Raw genomic sequence first — 19,085 nt, 5'->3', positions numbered from 1 at the left:
TGTAAACAACTGGGAAGACTGTACTTGCCCTGAACAACTTGCACAGATGACATAATAATGCTAGCTGGTCTTGATGTTACATGGAAAGAATTTGATGACAAACTAATGGTAGTTTCAAATACAACCTTGAGATAAAATTTGAATGGTCAGGACATGAGACCAGCTTTACATCTTTTGGTCCCAAATATTTCTTCTTTTGACAAATTCAGCTTTGCTTCTACATTACCTGTGTAATGTGTCAGAGTCTTACATTTTGTAATTTGCTGATGTGAGGGCTATCATAGCAACGGCCTTAAAGGAGCTCGTTTAGGACAGCAGAATGTTTAGAAAGGAGATGTGTTTTAACATGCTAGAAAAGCCAACAATACTTGTTCTGTGAAAGAAGATGTGCCACTAAGACAAATAAGCTTTAACAGTGGAAATATTTCATTATGCAAACATTATTTCTTTTAACTTTTTGGCAGTTAAATAATTTAGCCATTTAATTTTAAATAATTTCCCTCCAAAGTACCCTGTGTCTGGATATAAACAGGGGCTTCAGTCATCTTACATGCACCATTTGAAGTGCAATGGTGGGTTACACCTCATTTTTAATTCTCCATTTGGCCAAATTAGTATTTTCTTAGATTCAAAAAAATGTTTTATTCTGTCTGCGGGGTTAAACACTGACAGAGAAAAACAATCTATGGTAAAAGCAAGTAGTTGTTGCAAGACGACAATACTGGTTTTAGACATTTCTAATTAGAAAATGGTCTGCAGACTGGAAAATAACAGTGTTTACATAGAACAAGTTCCATTTTGTTAATTATAACAAGTATACCCATTAGACTTTTTAAATGAGAAATTTAAAAAATTGTGTACTAATGAATACTGCCTTAAGAAATGCTCAACATGCTTTTGGCAAATAAATTAGATGCATATCCACAGAATAACATATGCTCCTTTTGTGGCCTTAATAAACAACCTCAGTTAAAGATACAGATTTACATCAATTTCTCCCGACCAGCAGGAGTTAGGTTTACAATATGAAGTTATGACTTAAAGAAAAATAACTTACATGACTACAAAATCATTTATGTAACACTACAGAAATAATTAAACCATGCCCTTCTGAGTATAGCATAACCTTCCACAGGGCTTCTGAGGCAGTTTACTTTTCAGCCTTCTTATGTTCATTGTTCGTTTCTTGTAATCAGAAGTGTATGCAAGCCATTACTGAATGGTTAGATCTGTTGAGAAGGAACAAAAGTTTTATTAGGATATTGAGTAATACAACTGTCTGTAAGTATAAAACCTTTACCAAGTGTAAACTACTCATTTGGTCTGCTTACTAAATCGGTACCTTTTAGTTGCAGGGCTTTTAACATACATGTAATAAATCTATATTTATTTATTTACATTTGTTTGCCAGGAAATTCCAACTGGACACAGGTCCTTTTTCAGCGGAGGCCCGGGGAGAAAAGCTCCACAGAACAATAAATGAGCAGCAGAGTACATGAAGAACAATTGAATATACATGCAATAGCAAATAATACATACTGCAGCAAGCATTAGATATACATACAATGTGAAACATAGTAATGAACAAATACAGCAATATCTAGCTAGAAGCTAGGAATAAAGGTAGGATGTATATACAGATAGTACTAAGCTCAAAAGGATACTGTTGTAAACTCATATACCTGAATCTTATATACAAATATTGCACTAAACTCAAACAGATATAAAGCAGAAGCTCCACATGAAGGTGGAACAAGCTAGAAGGGCTAATGGGATGGAAGGGGAAGATGTAGGAGTAAGAGAGGAGACTGAGTGAGCAGTATGTGTGTTAGTGAGAGGATGCTAGGTGTAAGTCAGTTGGATATGTATTTGGAGTTGAGATGAAGTGAGGTAGTTAAGCATGTTATAACAGGTCTGAGAGATTAAGTGAGGAGGGAAGGGGAGGGTAAAGGGTGAGCCAGAGCCTGCAGAGGAAAGAATGCAATGATCACACAGTGTTAGGCAGGGTGGCTAGGGGAGGGGAGAGGAAGGGGAGTTAAAAAGGAGGGTTACTAGTCCGGATTGGTGCATGGGCATAACCAGAGACTTTTTTTCTCAATCAAATCAAATAATACAACAGCAGAACAAGACTAAGGAACAAAGTACGTTGGATATGGATTAACAAGAGGTACTTCTAACCAAGCTATCAGCCCAGCACAGCCCTCTGTGCAGTACACATCTCAGCAATACACACAAGCACAGTCATATGCATACTGTGCATTAAAATAGAAGGCCACAGATAACGACTCTGCCTTCAGTACTTTTTAACCATTTACATCAAACCCAGTCCCTTCTTAAATTTAAAGCAGATGGCTAGTAATGTGTAGCTTAATCAACTGTGAGGTTGCCTTTTGGTTTTAAAGTCAGTCTTAGATAATGCAGATAAATCTGACCAAAATGGGTATCTGATTTTATTGCCTGTGCCTGTGCTGCACACTGACTACCTTATTCACACAGGGTGCTCAACATTGCACTGCTAGATTTAAAATGACAAGTTATGTCTTACTCTACGAAAGGAATATAATCTGGTGGAATGGCTTACTTCAGTTTCTGATTTTATGTAGGTATGGAAATATCTCCCACTAACTCAAATTCTCTTTTCCCCTTTTTTAATTTCTCAAACCTTTTGGGTTTCTAATACTATGAAGGGGATGGACCCTATTCCTGAGTCAAAATACAATTAAAGTTCATGAAATTAGTATTTTTTCAGTCTTTGATGTCAGCCAGAAGTGCTCTTCGCAGCACACGCAATGTGCCCAGCAATGACTCCTTCTGCAATTATGGAGTTTTATTTATTGGTAACATATCTATATATGATTGTAGATTCTTTTTTATAAGACCCATTGTTCCTACTACTATTGAGACTGTCTGGGTATCTTTCTTCCACATTGCTCTCATTTCTGCCTGCAAATCCTGATAGCTTATGACTTTGTGTCTGTGTACGCAAGACACTGTAGTCACTGGGTGTGGTGATTTCAATGATCAATGCTACTTTGTCTTCTTTTCATGGACCACTGTATCCTGTTTTCTACCTTTTGAACTCTTGGTAATGGATGATCTCATGTGATATAAACTTCATAACTTTTTATGATGCTTTGTGGCTCATGTTTCCAGTGTTTTTCAACCACTTCAGTACTATAATGTTTGCACAATCTCCAGTGCAACAGTCTTGACACATTAGTGTGCCTTTCAGTATACAGTTCTTCTGCCACTAGTATGTCACAACCAGCAACAAGGTGGGCCACTGTTTCCAATTTGGTTTTACAAAACCTACATTTCCTGTTTTTCCCACATATTCAATGGACTTTGTAAACCAGCATGTACGCAGGCCACTATCTTGGGCCACCAATATTAACCTTTCATCTCTTGGTTTGAATTCGCCTCTCCTTAACCATTCCTGCATTCATTCCTGATCAACATGAGGTTCTTCCAGACGTTTTCTATACTTGCAACTATATTTATTCATTTTCCACATTTCTTGCCTTCTCATCTGGTCCTTTACCTTACATTCTTTCTTTTGTTTTTTGGCACATTCAGTTGCTGCCTGATTTTTATCTACTTCTAGTTTGAGTTTCATTCCTGCCTGACACCAAAATGCGTCTGCTAGATTAAGTAGAGAAGTCATGTTAGATTTATTCTCCTCATGTTTCAAAACTTTCACTACGTTTGGGTCAGCTGAAGATATGTGTGGAGTCCCATGATTGTAGATCTATACATGTAATCAATTTCAAGGAGGCCCATCCCTCCTTTAGAACTGGGAATATATAATCTTGGTATGCACTGATTTTTATAAATTATTTGGTGAGCATGAAGCATCCTTCTTATTTTCCTGTCTAATCTACCCAATGCATTTTGCGGCCAGTCCATCATTCCAAAACTGCAAGTTAAGACAAGTTAAGGGCCTCACTGGGACAGATACCTGGTGTCAAAGCCATGGCCTGAAGCTCAATGCCAAAAAGTGTACTGTCATCCCCTTTGGTAAAAACTCTGTACCCATGAACTACCACATAGCTGGTAGTCTACTTAATGCCGAAAATGTGATAAGAGATCTTGGGACACAGGTGGACAGTAGTCTCTCCTTTGATAATCACATCGCCACAGTGGTCAGGAAATCCTTCTACTTGGCTCATCTCATCACAAAAGGATTCTCATCCAGAAAAAAAGAGGTCATTGTTCCCCTCTACTCATCACTCATTAGACCCATTATAGAGTACAACGCCCCTTTTGGTATTTACCTCACAAGACATCTACAACAACTGGAAAGACCACAGAAATACCTCACAAAGAGGATTACTGGCTTCAAAAAGATGCCCTATGCAGACCGTCTCAAAAAACTACAGCTTTACTCCATTGCATATCGCCTACTCAGGGGCGATCTCTGCCTAACATACAAAGCTATGTCAAACCCAGAGCTGTTGGACATGCTCCACTTAAAGAAATCCCAATCCCTCCGAGCTACACGCTCTAGGGACCTTAACCTTGTCACCACAATAAACAGAACATGCTGGAAGGATAGATTCCTGTCCCAGAGACTTCCCATACTCTGGAACAGACTACCTATCTATGTCAAACAGAGCTCCTCATTAGCACTCTTCAAGAAAAATCTTGATGACTGGATGGGAAATGGGAAATTCACCCCGGGGATCACTTCTGTGGCTCTGGTCGACAGGGGCACAGGAAAATAATTTTCTTGGGTGGTGAAAGCCAGGGTACATTTTTTGGCTAAGCTTGTATGGGCCCTAGGGCCGATAGCCTAGTACCTACCTATGAACCTATAAGAACAGCAAATTGGTTTATAGCTTGGATTTTGTTCCTAGATGCCAACATTGTTTTCAGGATTAATTTAAGTCTTCTAAAGTATTCCTTACTACGTTTTATTCATATTGTTCATGTTTTATTGCTGATCCTTCATCAATTCATAGCTTTACTAGAAAGGCTCACCCAGACTCTGCTACACTTTGCTCTGAGAAAGGTTAGTTTGCTTTTTATTTGTTGTATTTTGTATTACTTTATTGCCTTTTTCTATTCTGAATACTGTAATTTGTTTTCTTTACCTTGTGTTTTATTTGTATTCTGCTTTTAATTGCATATTAAAACTTGAAAAGAGACCACAGCTCTGTCTCTTGTGAGTCAGGCAGACATTTCTTCCCCACCCTTCCACCCGGTTAATGTTGTGTTCTTAAACACCACTGTCTTTCTAGATGCCCGCCCCTTATGTTAATTTGACCATATATCTCATTTCCTCTCTGCTTTTACTGGCTTGTGTAAGCGCAAAATTATAATTTTGTGAAATCACTCCCCTTCAGCTATTTAAATTTATTGGCTATCCTACTGTATTCCATAGTGCCAGAATTCAGAAGTGACCACACCCTTTCAATCAATCTTGCTGTTTTAAAAATAGTGACTCTTCACTAAAACATAACGTTTTAGGTAGGTAAAACTTAAGTTATCTACTTTCACATCTAACTCCTCTAGTGCACACTGCAATGTTTAGGATAAACCATTTTTTTTTCATCTTACTTTTAAGCATCCCTATGACTAGCACTTGCTCTAAAACCTACTGGAAAGCACTAGGAAGCCTTAAACTGATACAAGCACTGAACTCTCCTTGTTAATAAGGAGAAATTAATCGTAGGCACTAAACAACCTATAATTGCTATGGTAAGGGAATACAGCTCTAGTACTTTACAAAAAAAGCAGCAAAACAGGCATGTCCAAGGGTCAGCCTCCGTTGATTTCTTTTGTCCACTTGGTGAATCTGAGCATAATGGGGCAATGCAGCAATTGCCTCAGGTACACAGACAACCCTCTCCTCCTACCACCCAACACTACAACCTGCGGGAGATGCACTTACATAGCCAACCTGGAAGCAAAGCCCTCTCCACCCAAGACTGTGCTAGACAGTCAAGAGGAGAAGGTTAACACCCGCACTACACCTCAAGCAACACATAGCCCTTCTAAACCCACACCAACACCACCCTCACATAGCAACACTAAACCCTCATATTCGGAGGTCCTTAACAGTAACCTGCTCAAGCAACAAGGACCTCTGAAGCTGAAATGCAAACAAACACCAATCACAACCAAAGTGTCACATAGCTCACAACACCAGTGTGCCACCCAACAGCAGCCCCTAAGGTAAGACAACATACCCAACACTTTAGTCATAGGTGACTCTATAGTCAGGCACACTGATGTCCCACTCACCAGGCTGAACAAGGAGAAAATTACAGTCAGCTGCCTGCTGGGTGCCAGAATTCGCCACATAATGCATGCACTCAAGTCACTCCACAACAAGTGCAAATATGACTCTGTCATTGTCCATGATGGAGTGAATGACTTGAGCTGTACCTCCCTGGACTACATGAAAAGAGACATGGAAGAGCTCTCAATCATGTGGCCCAGGCAGGTATGACCCTAACCCTGAGTAGCATCCTGCCTTCGCCCAGAATGATACCACAGTATAAGGACAAAATGATAGACTTCAACAATTGGCTAGGCTTCTGGTGTCATTCAAAGGGGATCCAGTATCTGTCTGCCTGGGACGAAATGATCGACAAACCACGATGCTTTATCAGAGATGGTCTGCACCTGTCACCCCTGGGATTCAGGTTACTGGCTAAGCCTCTTGTCACCCCTATAGTGCCTTTTTTAGGCAAAGTTCAAAGGACAAAACCACCACCGTAACGGGTACAAGCATTCAAAATTTGAAGGTAATGCTACTCAGTGCTAGAAGTCTAAACCTCAAAATGCACCCTCTCTGGAGAACATCGATGTCTCTGCAGTAACTGAAACCTAGTTCAAGGCTCCAGAGAGCACTCCTGCAATACCAGGCTACAAATCTTACCACACTTTTCGGCCACCAAACCAGGACCGAAACACTAAAGGTGGAGGAGTGTCCATACTCACCAAGGATATTCATATCACCAGGCTAGTTGCCCAACACAATGCGTCTGAAATTCTCCAGGTGCAACTAACACTAGATAAGACTGCAATCCAAATTGTAGCTTGCTACAGATCCCCCACCATGCCCCAAGATTCTCAATACACCTTTCTAAACATACTGGAAAATATTAAGATACAACCAAACACCCTAATACTGGGTGATTTCAACTATTCTGCCATTAACTGGGAAAACTACTTGTGTACAACACCTTTGCCCAATGGTTCTTGGAATTCATAAATTCCAATGCCCTGGATCAACTAATCCATAGTACCACCAGGGGCTCCAATATCCTAGACCTGGTCATTACCAACATGGGAAATCGATGCTCTACACCTATGGTCACCCCCTCGTTGGTCAGGTCTGACCATAAGCTAATCACCATTGACATCCACATCCCTCCCCCACCCCCCCAGTAAGAAAACCTCTGTTAAAAAACTTCTCCAAAGCCAACTTCATGCCACTCAAGTCAGAAGTGACAAACTTCATGACACCCATGCAGACGGAAACTGAAAGTTCGACTGCTGAATCCTACACTAAGGCACTGTACGAGCACATCCACTCGTGCATGAATTGTACCATTCCAAATAGAACCAAGACGCTCTCCTCTAAAAAAAGGAAGCCAATCTGGTGGTCCCCTGCCATAAACAAACTTTACAACAAAAGCAAGAAACTATTGCAGAAAAGAGGAAAATCCCAGGATGCAAAAAACTGCCTTACCAGCCTCAGTAAGAAGCTGAGATCCCTCATAAAATCCTCCAAAGCTAGTTACGAAAATAAAATTGCCAAAGATTCCAAAGACAACCACAAGGCATTCTATAGCTATGTCAAGAATCTAAATGACAATGCTCAGATCTGCTCTGAGCTACAACAGAATGGCATTAAATATACTGATCGCAAGGATATTGTCAATAACCTGGCAGATCAATTCAGTGCCAACTTCACCCCCTCTCACCCCTAAAGGGCCCATCTCAATACCAAAAGATTGCCAAATTCTGGTAATAATGGCCACACAGGTAAAAACTGCACTCTCCAAAGCTAAGAATACAACATCCATGGGACGAAACGACATCCCGGGCTGTGTACTACATGAACTACAAAATGAACTGGCACCTCACCTAAGTGTCATGTTTAATCATAGCCTCACCTCAGGCTTCATGCCCAATGAGTGTTGCACAGCTACAGGTATCCCACTCCACAATGGGGGGATCCACCTTGGATCCTGGGAACTACCGCCCCATCAGTCTGACAAGCCTGATCTGCAAGGCCATGGAACGTATTATCATGGAACTTATAAACAAAGACATTGCCAACCTTCAAACACTGGACCCCACCCAGTTTGGGTTCATGAAGGGCTGATCTTGTCTCCTGAACCTGAATGACTTCTTCAAATCAGTCTCCAGAGCTGTGGACGAGGATAAGGCGGTCCCACACAGCCTATCTGGACCTCGCCAAGGCCTTCGACACCATCCCCCACTCTGGAATCATAGATAAACTTACTAAGCTGGGCATTAATCCCTACATCACTCAATGGGTTGCCAACTGGCTTACTGACAGAACCCACACTGTAAAAGTAGCCGACTCCAAATCCAGCTCCAGACAAGTGACAAGTGGAGCACCTCAGGGTTCAGTCCTGGGACCGCTCTTGTTTGGCATCTACTTCTCTGAAGTACAGGCCAACACTAAGGGACTCTGGCTAACAAAGTTTGCAGATGACTGCAAACTGGGAGCCATTATTCAATCTCCAAATGATGTGGATATTCTACAAAAGGGCCTTACAGAAACAGATGCTTGGTGCCAGAGCCATGGGCTCAAGCTCATTGCCAAGAAATGCATAGTTATCCCCCTTGGGAAAAAAAACATGTACCCATGAATTACCACATAGGTGACAGTACACTAAATGCCAAAAGTGTGATAAGAGACTTAGGGACACATGTGGACAGTGGTCTCACCTTCGATAACCACATCGCCACAACAGTCAAGAAATCCTTATATGTGGCACACCTCATCACTTAGGGCTTTTCATTCAGGAAAAAAGGAGGTCATTGTCCCACTGTACGCATCCCTCATTAGACCCATTATATAATACAATGCCCCATTTGGTATGTACCTCTCAAGATATCTGCAACTACTGGAAAGGCCGCAGAAATACCTCACTAATAGAATCACAGGCCTAAAGCAGATGGCCTACGCTGACCATCTAAAAAAACACCAGTTAGACTCTGTCACACATCATCTACTCAGAGGCGATCTCTGCTCAACATACAAGGCCATGTAAAACCCACAGCTATTGGACACGCTACACTTAAAGAAATCCCAATCCCTCAGAGCCACACGCTCCAGGGATCTAAACCGTGTCATCACAAAGAACAAAACATGCTGGAGGGATAGGTTCCTGACCCAGAGACTCCCCAGATTCTGGAATAGACTGCCCATACATGTCAAGCAGAGCACCTATTTGGCCCACTTCAAAAGGAACCTTGACGATTGGATGTGAAATAGGAAATTCACCCAGGGGATCATGTCAGTTGCACTGCTAGACAGGGGTCCAGGGAAGTAAATACTGTGAAAAGAAATAGAAAGGGAATTGTTATGGCTAGGCTTGTATAGGCCCTAGGGCTGATAGCCTAGTACCAACCTATGAACCTATGAATTCCCAAGCATTTATACACTCCCTCTTGCTCAATTTCTTTTACATCACATTCTTGTCCCAAACTGATGTTTTCCTGGTGCTGCAGTTTTCCTGCTTTAAAGGTTGCTTTTGCCTATTTATCAAGGCCAAATGACATTCTTATATCAGCTGAAAAAGTTTTGACAACTTGCAGCTGTACTTTCAGTTCCTTATCTGATAAGCTATATAGTTTTAAATCATTTAAAAAGAGAAGATGAGAAGTCTTTACACTTTGTTGATTTCTAGGAGCCAAATTATGGCCATGGCCTAAGCTGGTAAGTAGACATCGTAATGGGTTAAGGGCAAGGCAGAATAGCAGCAGTGGCAGAGTCACCCTGGAATATTCCCCTTTGAATTTGTATTCATGGGATAATAATTTGTCCTTTATCATGCAATTGCAAAGTGGTTTGGTATTGTTTCATGGTTACTGTAATATAGTCGATCAGTGTAGGGTGTATCTTATACATTTTTAAGCACTCTTATTCCTGAATGTGGGATACTATTAAATGCTTTTTTTGTAGTCAGTTCATACCATATTTAGGTTCTTCCCCTTTTTACAGTTCTCCACTATGACTTTAACAACAAATTATCTTTTGTTCCATATGACTATCTTTTATTGCCCTTTTGTTCTACTGCCATAATTGAGTTTTCTTCTAAATGACTATAAATTCTGTCGGCATTAATTCCCATGTATAGTTTATACATCGTCAGAAGGCATGTTATTGGTCTACAATTTTTAGGGTAGCTTGCAGGTTCACTCTTAAGTAGGAGCATTGTTTTTCCTGTTGTTAGCCAGGTTGCTGTCTGTTCAGGGTGTGCATCTAAATCATTCTTACTCGCACCTAAATCTTCATGCAAAGATGTTAATACTTTTAACCAAAAGTTAGGTACTGCATCTGGGCCGTGGGGTTTTCCAATTAGAAGCTTTCCTTAACTTTGTTTCAATCTCTCTGGCTGTTACTTCCATTTCATATCCTGTACCTTTAAACTTCTTATGCTTTCTTTTAATGCTTCTATCCATATAACATTTTTGTTATGTTCCACAGGACCTTCATAGGTATTTCTCTATAATGCATATATTTCTTCTTTTTTTTTTGGCAGTCTTTCAATTCCTTTTACTTGTTTCCCAATTCTCTACAAAACTTTTTGGGTCATCAATAAATTGCTTATTTTGCACGTTTCCTTTACATTTATTTGTATACCTTCTAAGTATTTCTGCCTGTGCTGATATTTTCAGTTTGTTATTTGCGATGTGATCCTGGTCTGTTCTAATACTGCTCATTGTTTTTATCACATCTATCTTTCTTAGTATTTTTGTTGATCTGTTCCCTCTTCTATATTCTTCTAACAGTGACACTTCTTGTCTTAATTGCTTTACAGTTTTCTCTCTTCCGATACTTCCATGATGGTATTTGATTCCTCCCCTTCCTTTCCCTCACTACCCTGTGTTCTTGTGGTAGAACTTCATCAGTTATTAATTTAGCTGCACAGTAATATATCCTGTTTACTTCTATTATAATGCATGGATCTTTGTGGACAGTCCTAATTATTGTGTTCATTTGTTTTATCAAACTTCTGACTTTTTGGGTTTTATTGACCTTCTGCAGTCTATTTCTTTCATTGATCTTAATATATCTATATCTATTAAATCAAGCAACTCTTTTCTTAGCTCATTTTCTTCTAAACTGAGGGAACATTTTTTTGTTTTCCATACCCTGCAGGCATTCTATAGAAAGTTCTATAGCATTTTCGTGTGTCACATTCTCTTCAAATTTCATCCTATGCTATCCGTTGCTCTGTCATATGGGAACTGACTGGGCCTATCACTCCTCACCGTTGACTGCATCAGAGTTTCCTGTTCCTTCCCTTGCTGTTTAGCATCAAGTGAATATTTATACTGGTTTTCTGTGGAAGTCTACAAAATATCTTCATATGGCACCTGACCAATTGCTTCCTGTTCCACCGTGAAAAACTTTTCAAAAGCAAACTTCACATTACTGAAGACTGAGGTGGGAAGTTTCAAAGCCCCCATGCTAAAGGATAACGGTGTCCAAGCTGCAAAATCCTTTACTAATGCACTCTATGGGCACCTACAAGAATGCATGGATCGTGCTATCCCAAACAAAACCAAGACTCACTCCTCCAAGAAAAGGAAACCAGTCTGGTGGACCCCTGCCATAAACAAGCCATACAACAGAAGGAGGAAACTAGTACAGAAAAGAGTAAAATGCCAAGAAGGGAAGACATCCCTGATCAGTATCAGCAAGAAACTACGTTCCCTCATAAAATTATCCAAGGCTAGCTTCGAAAGAAAAATTGACATGGACTCCAAAGATAACTACAAGGCATTCTTTAGCTATGTCAATATTCTCAGACCTGCTCGGAGTTAGTGGAGAATGGCACAAAATACACAGAACCAACCGATATAGCCAACATCTTGGCAGACAGGTTCAGTGCAAACTTCACCCCCCTCTTACCCCCAAAAGGGCCCATAACTATACCAGAATGTAATGCCCCTGAAATCACAGACACTCAGGTTAAAACAACCCTCTCCAAAGCCAAAAACCCAGCATCAATGGGAATGGACGGTGTCCCAGGCTGCGTCCTACACGAGCTCAAAGATGAACTAACCCCTCACCTAAACACACTGTTTAAACTCAGCCTCTCCACAGGCTACGTGCCCACAGAGTGGCACACAGCAATGGTTATTCCGCTCCACAAAGGTGGAGCCACAACGGACCCCGGGAACTATAGCCCTATAAGCAGCATATATATGTGAAGCAGTAAAAGTCATATACAAATTTCTTCTTCATAGTCTGCCAAGCTCTGTCAGTCTGAACCCCCAGTTCAATGTGCAAATGGTTTATAGTAGATCCTCCATGGCACATGTGCAATCATTCCTAAACAAAAAAAAAAAAATTCACAGATATCTAGTAAATGTCATTATCTGGCCAGTTGTACAAACAAAATATCATCATTCAACCACTAACTTTAAACCAATATCCATCTCGGCCAACATTTTTCAGATACCTCAACCTTTGGCAAGAGCCGGCACTCTTCCCTTATTTTCTGAAATAAATGTAATAAAGTGAAAAACAAGCAAAAGTCAGTATACAAATTTTCTGTTTGGAAAATGTTATTCTTCTATTGTCTAAAACAGAAGACAGTATAGTTGTGTAACCATAATTACAGATGTCCTACTTTTCACTGTTACAGTATTCCTTACAGAAGGGACAGCCTGCCAAGGATAGTATATGTCCAGCCAACATACCAAAGCCATAGGCCCTTTATGTCCTACATCCAAGGAGTAAGGTACAAAGTGACATACAAACACCAAATCCCCAGAGCTGAATTACCCCAGGAGAAACAGAGCAACCTAAAAGAGGAAAGAAATAAGAGAGCATGTAGATCCAGGAAGGGGAGAAAGAAAGGCCCCTGGCCAAACAGCAACATAAATTGAACAGGGGACAGAGGGAAGGATGGAATATTGCAACAGTGAAAAGTAGGACATCTACTGTTATGGTAAGATCTTACACAACTGTACTATGTCCTTCCTTATCACCGTTTCAGTATTCCTTACAAAAGGAAGAGTGCTAAAGCTACTGAAGAAGGTAGGGAGGAGGAGGAGGAGGAGGAGGAGGAAACAACAGAAGACCCCTTCAAAAACCTATGGAGCATGGACCTGCCAAAACCTGCCCTAGCTCTACCGACCACATCCAATTTGTAGTGCTTAGATTGGGCATCAAGACCTTTGAAAAAGGCTCCAGATGAGGTCACTGAGCTAGTAGAATGAGCATGAACAGAGACAGGAAGCCAGTGCCATGAAAAGAATAACCAAAAGAAATGTGGCTAGAAATCCAAGAGGAGATGGTTTGTTTAGAAACAGCTAAACCCAAATTCTTGGCACAAAAGAAACAAATATCTGCTCAGATTTCATAATATCCTTAGTCGTGTCTAAATAACATCTGAGCAGTCTGTACAAATCTAAAGAATGGATGAGGAGATGGGAAAAGTAATGAAGGTGAATGTTCTGACTCAAACACAACTCACTGACCATTTATTAAATAAAAAACGGACTGGTCTGAAAAGATGCTGATCTCTGTGAGAAAAAAAAAAGAAAAGGAGGGACCACCATAACAGCGGGCAGCTTAGAGTCTTTCTTAGCAGAAGTCAGAGGCACCAACAAGACAGTCATCCAGGTACACGTCTGCATGGTAGAAGATGCTGCTGGTTCAAAAGGTGTCTGAGTCAGCTTTTCAAGAACAAAATTAAGGCACCAATATAGAATAATTTTTTTCTTGGAGGCCTAACATGAAGGACACCTTTCAAAAGTAGTTAAACTCTAGAGGAAAGAGGTGGACCTAAAGGTAGACAAGCAGAAATAGCTGACAGAAGGAAGAAAATCATGGCAAAAATTAGGGGTTGCAGCACCTAGCAGGATAAAAGCACTCTCATCAAACTAAACAAACATCTCAGAGGACAAATAAAGTCTGTCAAAGCCAAATTTGAAGTGAATTTGGCCTCCCAGGCCAAGGACAACCACAAGGCATTCTTCAGCTGTATCCACAACCTCAAAGGCAATACACAATTATGTGCAGAGATCACTGTAAATGGAGGCACCAATACTGAGCCAAAAGATATAGCAAACCTACTGGCAGACAAATTCAGCTCCTACTTTACCCTTCTCTCCTCCTCAACCTTCTCTCAGGAAATACCATCAAATACAACTCCCCCTGCTATCAATAGGGAACAGGTCCTTAATGCTCTCTCTAAGGCCAAGAACACTGCATCAATGGGCCCAGACAATATCCCAGGATGCCTTCTAAACAGAATGAAACATGACCTAACAGGGCCTTTGGAATTGCTATTTAATTATAGCCTCCAAACAAGCTTCATGCCTGATGAATGGAGAACAGCAGCAGTCATCCCTCTGCACAAAGGTGAGCCATCTACAGACCTATAAGTCTCACCTGTCTTATATGTAAAGCCATGGAAAGAATTATCATGGAAATAACAGTGATATAGTAAAACCCCAGATAACTGACCCAACCCAGTTTGGTTTTATCAAGGACAGATCATGCCTACTCAACCTGGTGGACCTCTTTGAGAAGGTAACCAAAGCAATGGATGAGAGCAAAATCATTCACACTGCCTACCTTGACCTGGCGAAGGCATTTGACGCAATACCCCACTTGGGCATTGTTGACAAAATCAAGAGGTTAGGTATAAACCCATATGTCACCAGGTGGATAGCCAAATGGCTCACAGACAGGACCCAGTAAGTTAGAATTGGGGAGTCCACCTCTACTAAAAGGCCAATCACAACTGAAGTCCCTCAGGGATCAGTCCTTGGACTGCTCCTTTTTGGCATTTACTTTTCAGAAGTCAAGGCCAATGTCAGTGGTCTCTGGCTGACTAAATTTGCAGATGATTGCAAATTAGGAGCTGTCACTGAATCTCACACTGACACAAGTGTTCTCCAGGAGGGGCTGACACAGACAAATAACTGGTGCCAGAGCCGTGGACTAAAACTAAGTGCCAAGAAATGCATAATAGTATCCTTTGGGAAGTCATCCATCCCTGGTAACTATCATATTGACAACACACCCCTTACAGTTCACCCAGTAGTCAGGGACTTAGGGACACGCATAGTTAGTAATCTAGCCTTTGATCATCACGTGTCTACAGTGGTGAGGAAATCATTCAATGTTGCACAACTTATAAACAAAAGTATGGCATCTAAGTCCAAGGAGGTCATTGTTCCACTGCATTCGGCATTCATCAGACCTATCATTGAGTACAATGCACCCTTTGGTATGTACCTAACCAGGCATGTCCAACAACTGGAACATCCACAAAGGTTCCTCACTTAAAGAATACAGGGCATAAATAATATGTCCTATGCAGACCGCCTCAAGGCCCTATCCCTGTACTCTGTCTCCTGCAGGCTTTTGAGGGGAGATCTATGCCAGGCATGCAGTGCATTGTCAGACCCCACTCTGATGGACTTTCTGCATATCCACAAAATAAACAGTAGCAGAATTTCCTGTTCTAAAGACGTAAACCTTAACAGTGACATAAATAGGACCTGCTGGAGAGATAGGTATGTATAAAATCCAAAAAATGGCAATAAACGGCTCCTTGCAACAAACCCAAAATTTTATTAAGCGCTTTTCATCTGAGGTAGTACTCAAACTTCTTCAGATACAAAACAAGAGCTGGAATCTCATATTAAATACCGTTCCCTTAGTCACATGATCTACCTCATTTTCAAAATGCAATACAATTAAACATCCATCAGTAAAAATATTAATCAATAAAAATGCATTAAAAAACTGAAAAATACATTAAAACATATTTTTTTGCCTGAAAAAGTAACTACACATTAAAACTTTATCTTTCAAGACTTTTCAGCTTTAACAAGCATGTGATAGATAGAACACATATCGTTCAGACTGGGGAAGGCATGGGCATTAAGGCGTAAATGCAAATACAATTCAAGTTCATCTAGTTTTAAACTGTGTGGTCCTCCTCTCTGGTTAAACTCTACTTGATCTATCACCCTGAATTTAAAATAATGTGTAGGGTCATCTATAATATGTTTAGCTAAGACATTATCCACCTTTTTCTTTCCAGTACTGTACAAGTGTTCGTACACTCGTTCTCTTAACATCCGTTCTGTTTTCCCAATGTAGAACTCAGTACAGCATTGGCACTTAGCTAAGTAGACAATCATTTCTGAATTACAATTATATGTCATTGTTGTATTACATTTTACTTCATTCACATAAAAGGTCCTGCCTATACCCATATGCCAACAATATCCGCAAGCTTCACAATTGAACATTCCAGAGTTTTTAACCCAAGGTTTTAGTTTAGCTTCAAACATGTTTTTTATGTTCCAACCTCGTAAATAATTCATCAATTCATTTGGTAATTATGAAAAGTTATCAGGTGTGTTTTAGTGCTTGTATGAGTATGATTTTTCAAGTCAATTGGTATACGACTAATTACTATATACCACACACATATTTATTTGTTTTTATGAATTCTATTCATGTAAATGTCATATTCAAAGTGTTGTATCTGTATTATATAGATTATACATATAGTTATAATTGTTTTAGCAATTGAAAGAAGAAGAAAAAGGCTTTAAAGTTTTTATGATGTATAAGATAGTCTTACTTCCCTTTGGTGGTAAGGAAATAATGTCAGCACAATCTTTTATTGAATTGATGAATTATTTATGAGGCCACCTATTTAAGAAAGACTTGACTTTAACACTCATTTGTATGGTCTGATGAAGCCTTAATGGTGAAAGCGCGTACCAAGTTTTGTATTAAAAGTGTTTGTTTTATACAACACTGTCTTGGTGACACTGGATTCGTTTTAGAAGATTTATCAACTACGAGGAAATTGTTTATTTAGCTGTGGTTTGTTCCAGTGGATGTCCTATATTTCCCATTTTATTTCCACTTTCTACACCACAGGAACATTTACTCTGCGGGGGGTGCCTCACTGTGTTATTAATACTATAATTAGTTGTTCTAACACTGCTAACACCTCTATTCTCTGCTTGTACTACAAAGGTGTTATCAGAGGATCCAACTCGCTACTAGTAACCAAAATAGATTTATACTGGCCTGAACATCTTTTAAAAATTACTTCTTCAGAAAGATCCTCCAATAAGTCCATGGGGTACGTATCCCAGAGACTACCCCATCTATGGAACAGGCTCCCCATCTATGTGAAGCAGAGTTCTTCCCTAACCCAACTCAAGTGCAACTTGGACAATTGGATGGGAAACTGGAAATTCATCCCTGGTTTGGCACCTATGTCTCTAATGCAAACAGGTAACCTGTAAATGGTTCATTTCCCAGGCCCATGCTTACACTTATCAAGGGTATCAGAACTTGTCAGAGATTTGGGATAGATGGCTAGGCTTAAAAGGCCCTTGTGGTCATTAGCCTAGTAAACGCCTATGAACCTATGACTGTGAAAACTTCAAATAAATAAATAAATAAATAAATAAATAAATAAATAAATAAATAAATAAATGAGTGGAATGAAGGCTAAGCTCACTCTGCTAGTCCAGTGCATGACGTTACAGAAGGAACCAAAAGAAGATGTTCAATGCTCAGTGCACAAGAGTGACAGAAACTGAGAAATGTTGCAACCCGTGGATATCAGAAAATGAGTTTAATGTTCAAGTACCTTTAGGATTTGTTGTTCAAAATATAGCTGCAAGGAATGTGTGTTTTACAATGAAGTTGATGATAGACATTATTGCTTTTAGTGCATAAACATTCTGGGTCATTACTAAATAGTAGTACTGCTTGGTGAGGATTGGTTATTGAAAGGGGTATTTCGATTTGTTAAATTTGTGTCATATGATTGTTTAACTGGATAAGAAATGCTATTTAAATTGTTTGGAATTGTACATTTTTTTATCTGAAGAAGATTTTATTATTAAAAACAAAAGCGCTCATCCTTAGAGAGAATTGTGGTTTTGTCTCATGTATTAGCATATGATTTAACACAGTTGGAGTCTCTGCATTCAGTGTTTCTATAGTCATTCTTTTCAGTCTGTTTTAGCCTCATTTTTATCTGATTCAGGGTAAAACACTAAGACAGAGATTCATTAGTGGTTCTCAATACAAAGCTTTCGAGAGAAAAATATTTTCTGGACTGAAGTTTGCAAAGACTATTAAATAAGCAGAACTTTGGTGAGATAAGCAACAGCTAAGATGTATGGGGGAGTTGATATCTATATCTATGTGTGTGTGTGTGTGTACATATATATATATATATATATATATATACATAGATATATACATACGTATACACATACATATATATATATATATATATATATATATATATATGGATTCATTTTATATCCTCGAAATACTGAAATTCAGTATTTTGAGGCTATAAAGTCGATAGCGGACCGGGGTTCTGCTGTGGCGACCCCTAACTGGGAAAAGCCGAAAGATACAACAAAGTCGAAACCTGAAAACAACAAAAACTCAGAAGCGTGAAATTCAAAATCACGCACACTGGAGATTTTGAATTAGCGCTCCTACTCCACTCCACACACACACACACACACACACACACACACACACACACACACACACACACACACACACACACACACACACACAGGCACACACCTTCCTCCCCACACACAAACACAAGTTCTCTACTACATTCTAACTCCGAAGTCGCACTACACACAAACACACACAAAACACCACCACACAAGCTACATTCTCCTTGCACACACACATCACAGCAACAAAACACACTAACACACACCACAGCCCCTACCCAAAACCCTTAACAAATAAACACTTACCTGAATCCACAACCACAGTGAAACACCAGAAGTGCTAATTCAAAATCTCCAGTGTGTGAGGTTTTGAATTT

The 19,085-nt window shown here is 39.8% G+C and overlaps 1 protein-coding gene across 1 annotated transcript in view; it reads right to left on the bottom strand.

The window, feature by feature from the left end:
• Positions 1 to 466: 466 nt before the first annotated feature.
• Positions 467 to 19,085, bottom strand: part of FAM234B (family with sequence similarity 234 member B) — a 1,027,012-nt gene continuing 1,008,393 nt past the window's right edge. Inside the window, exon 16 of the mRNA XM_044087023.1 lies at positions 467 to 1,229. Coding sequence (XP_043942958.1) covers positions 1,224 to 1,229 — 6 coding nt within the window. The 3' untranslated portion in view covers positions 467 to 1,223. The remainder of the gene's footprint in view (positions 1,230 to 19,085) is intronic.

The sequence above is a fragment of the Protopterus annectens genome, chromosome 1.part1, assembly GCF_019279795.1.
Source record: "Protopterus annectens isolate FY-2018-M chromosome 1.part1, PAN1.0, whole genome shotgun sequence".
In the NCBI taxonomy this organism is placed as follows: Eukaryota; Metazoa; Chordata; order Ceratodontiformes; family Protopteridae; genus Protopterus; species Protopterus annectens.
Note: the sequence above shows the minus strand (reverse complement) of the source record. Positions and strands in the feature narration are given on the sequence as shown.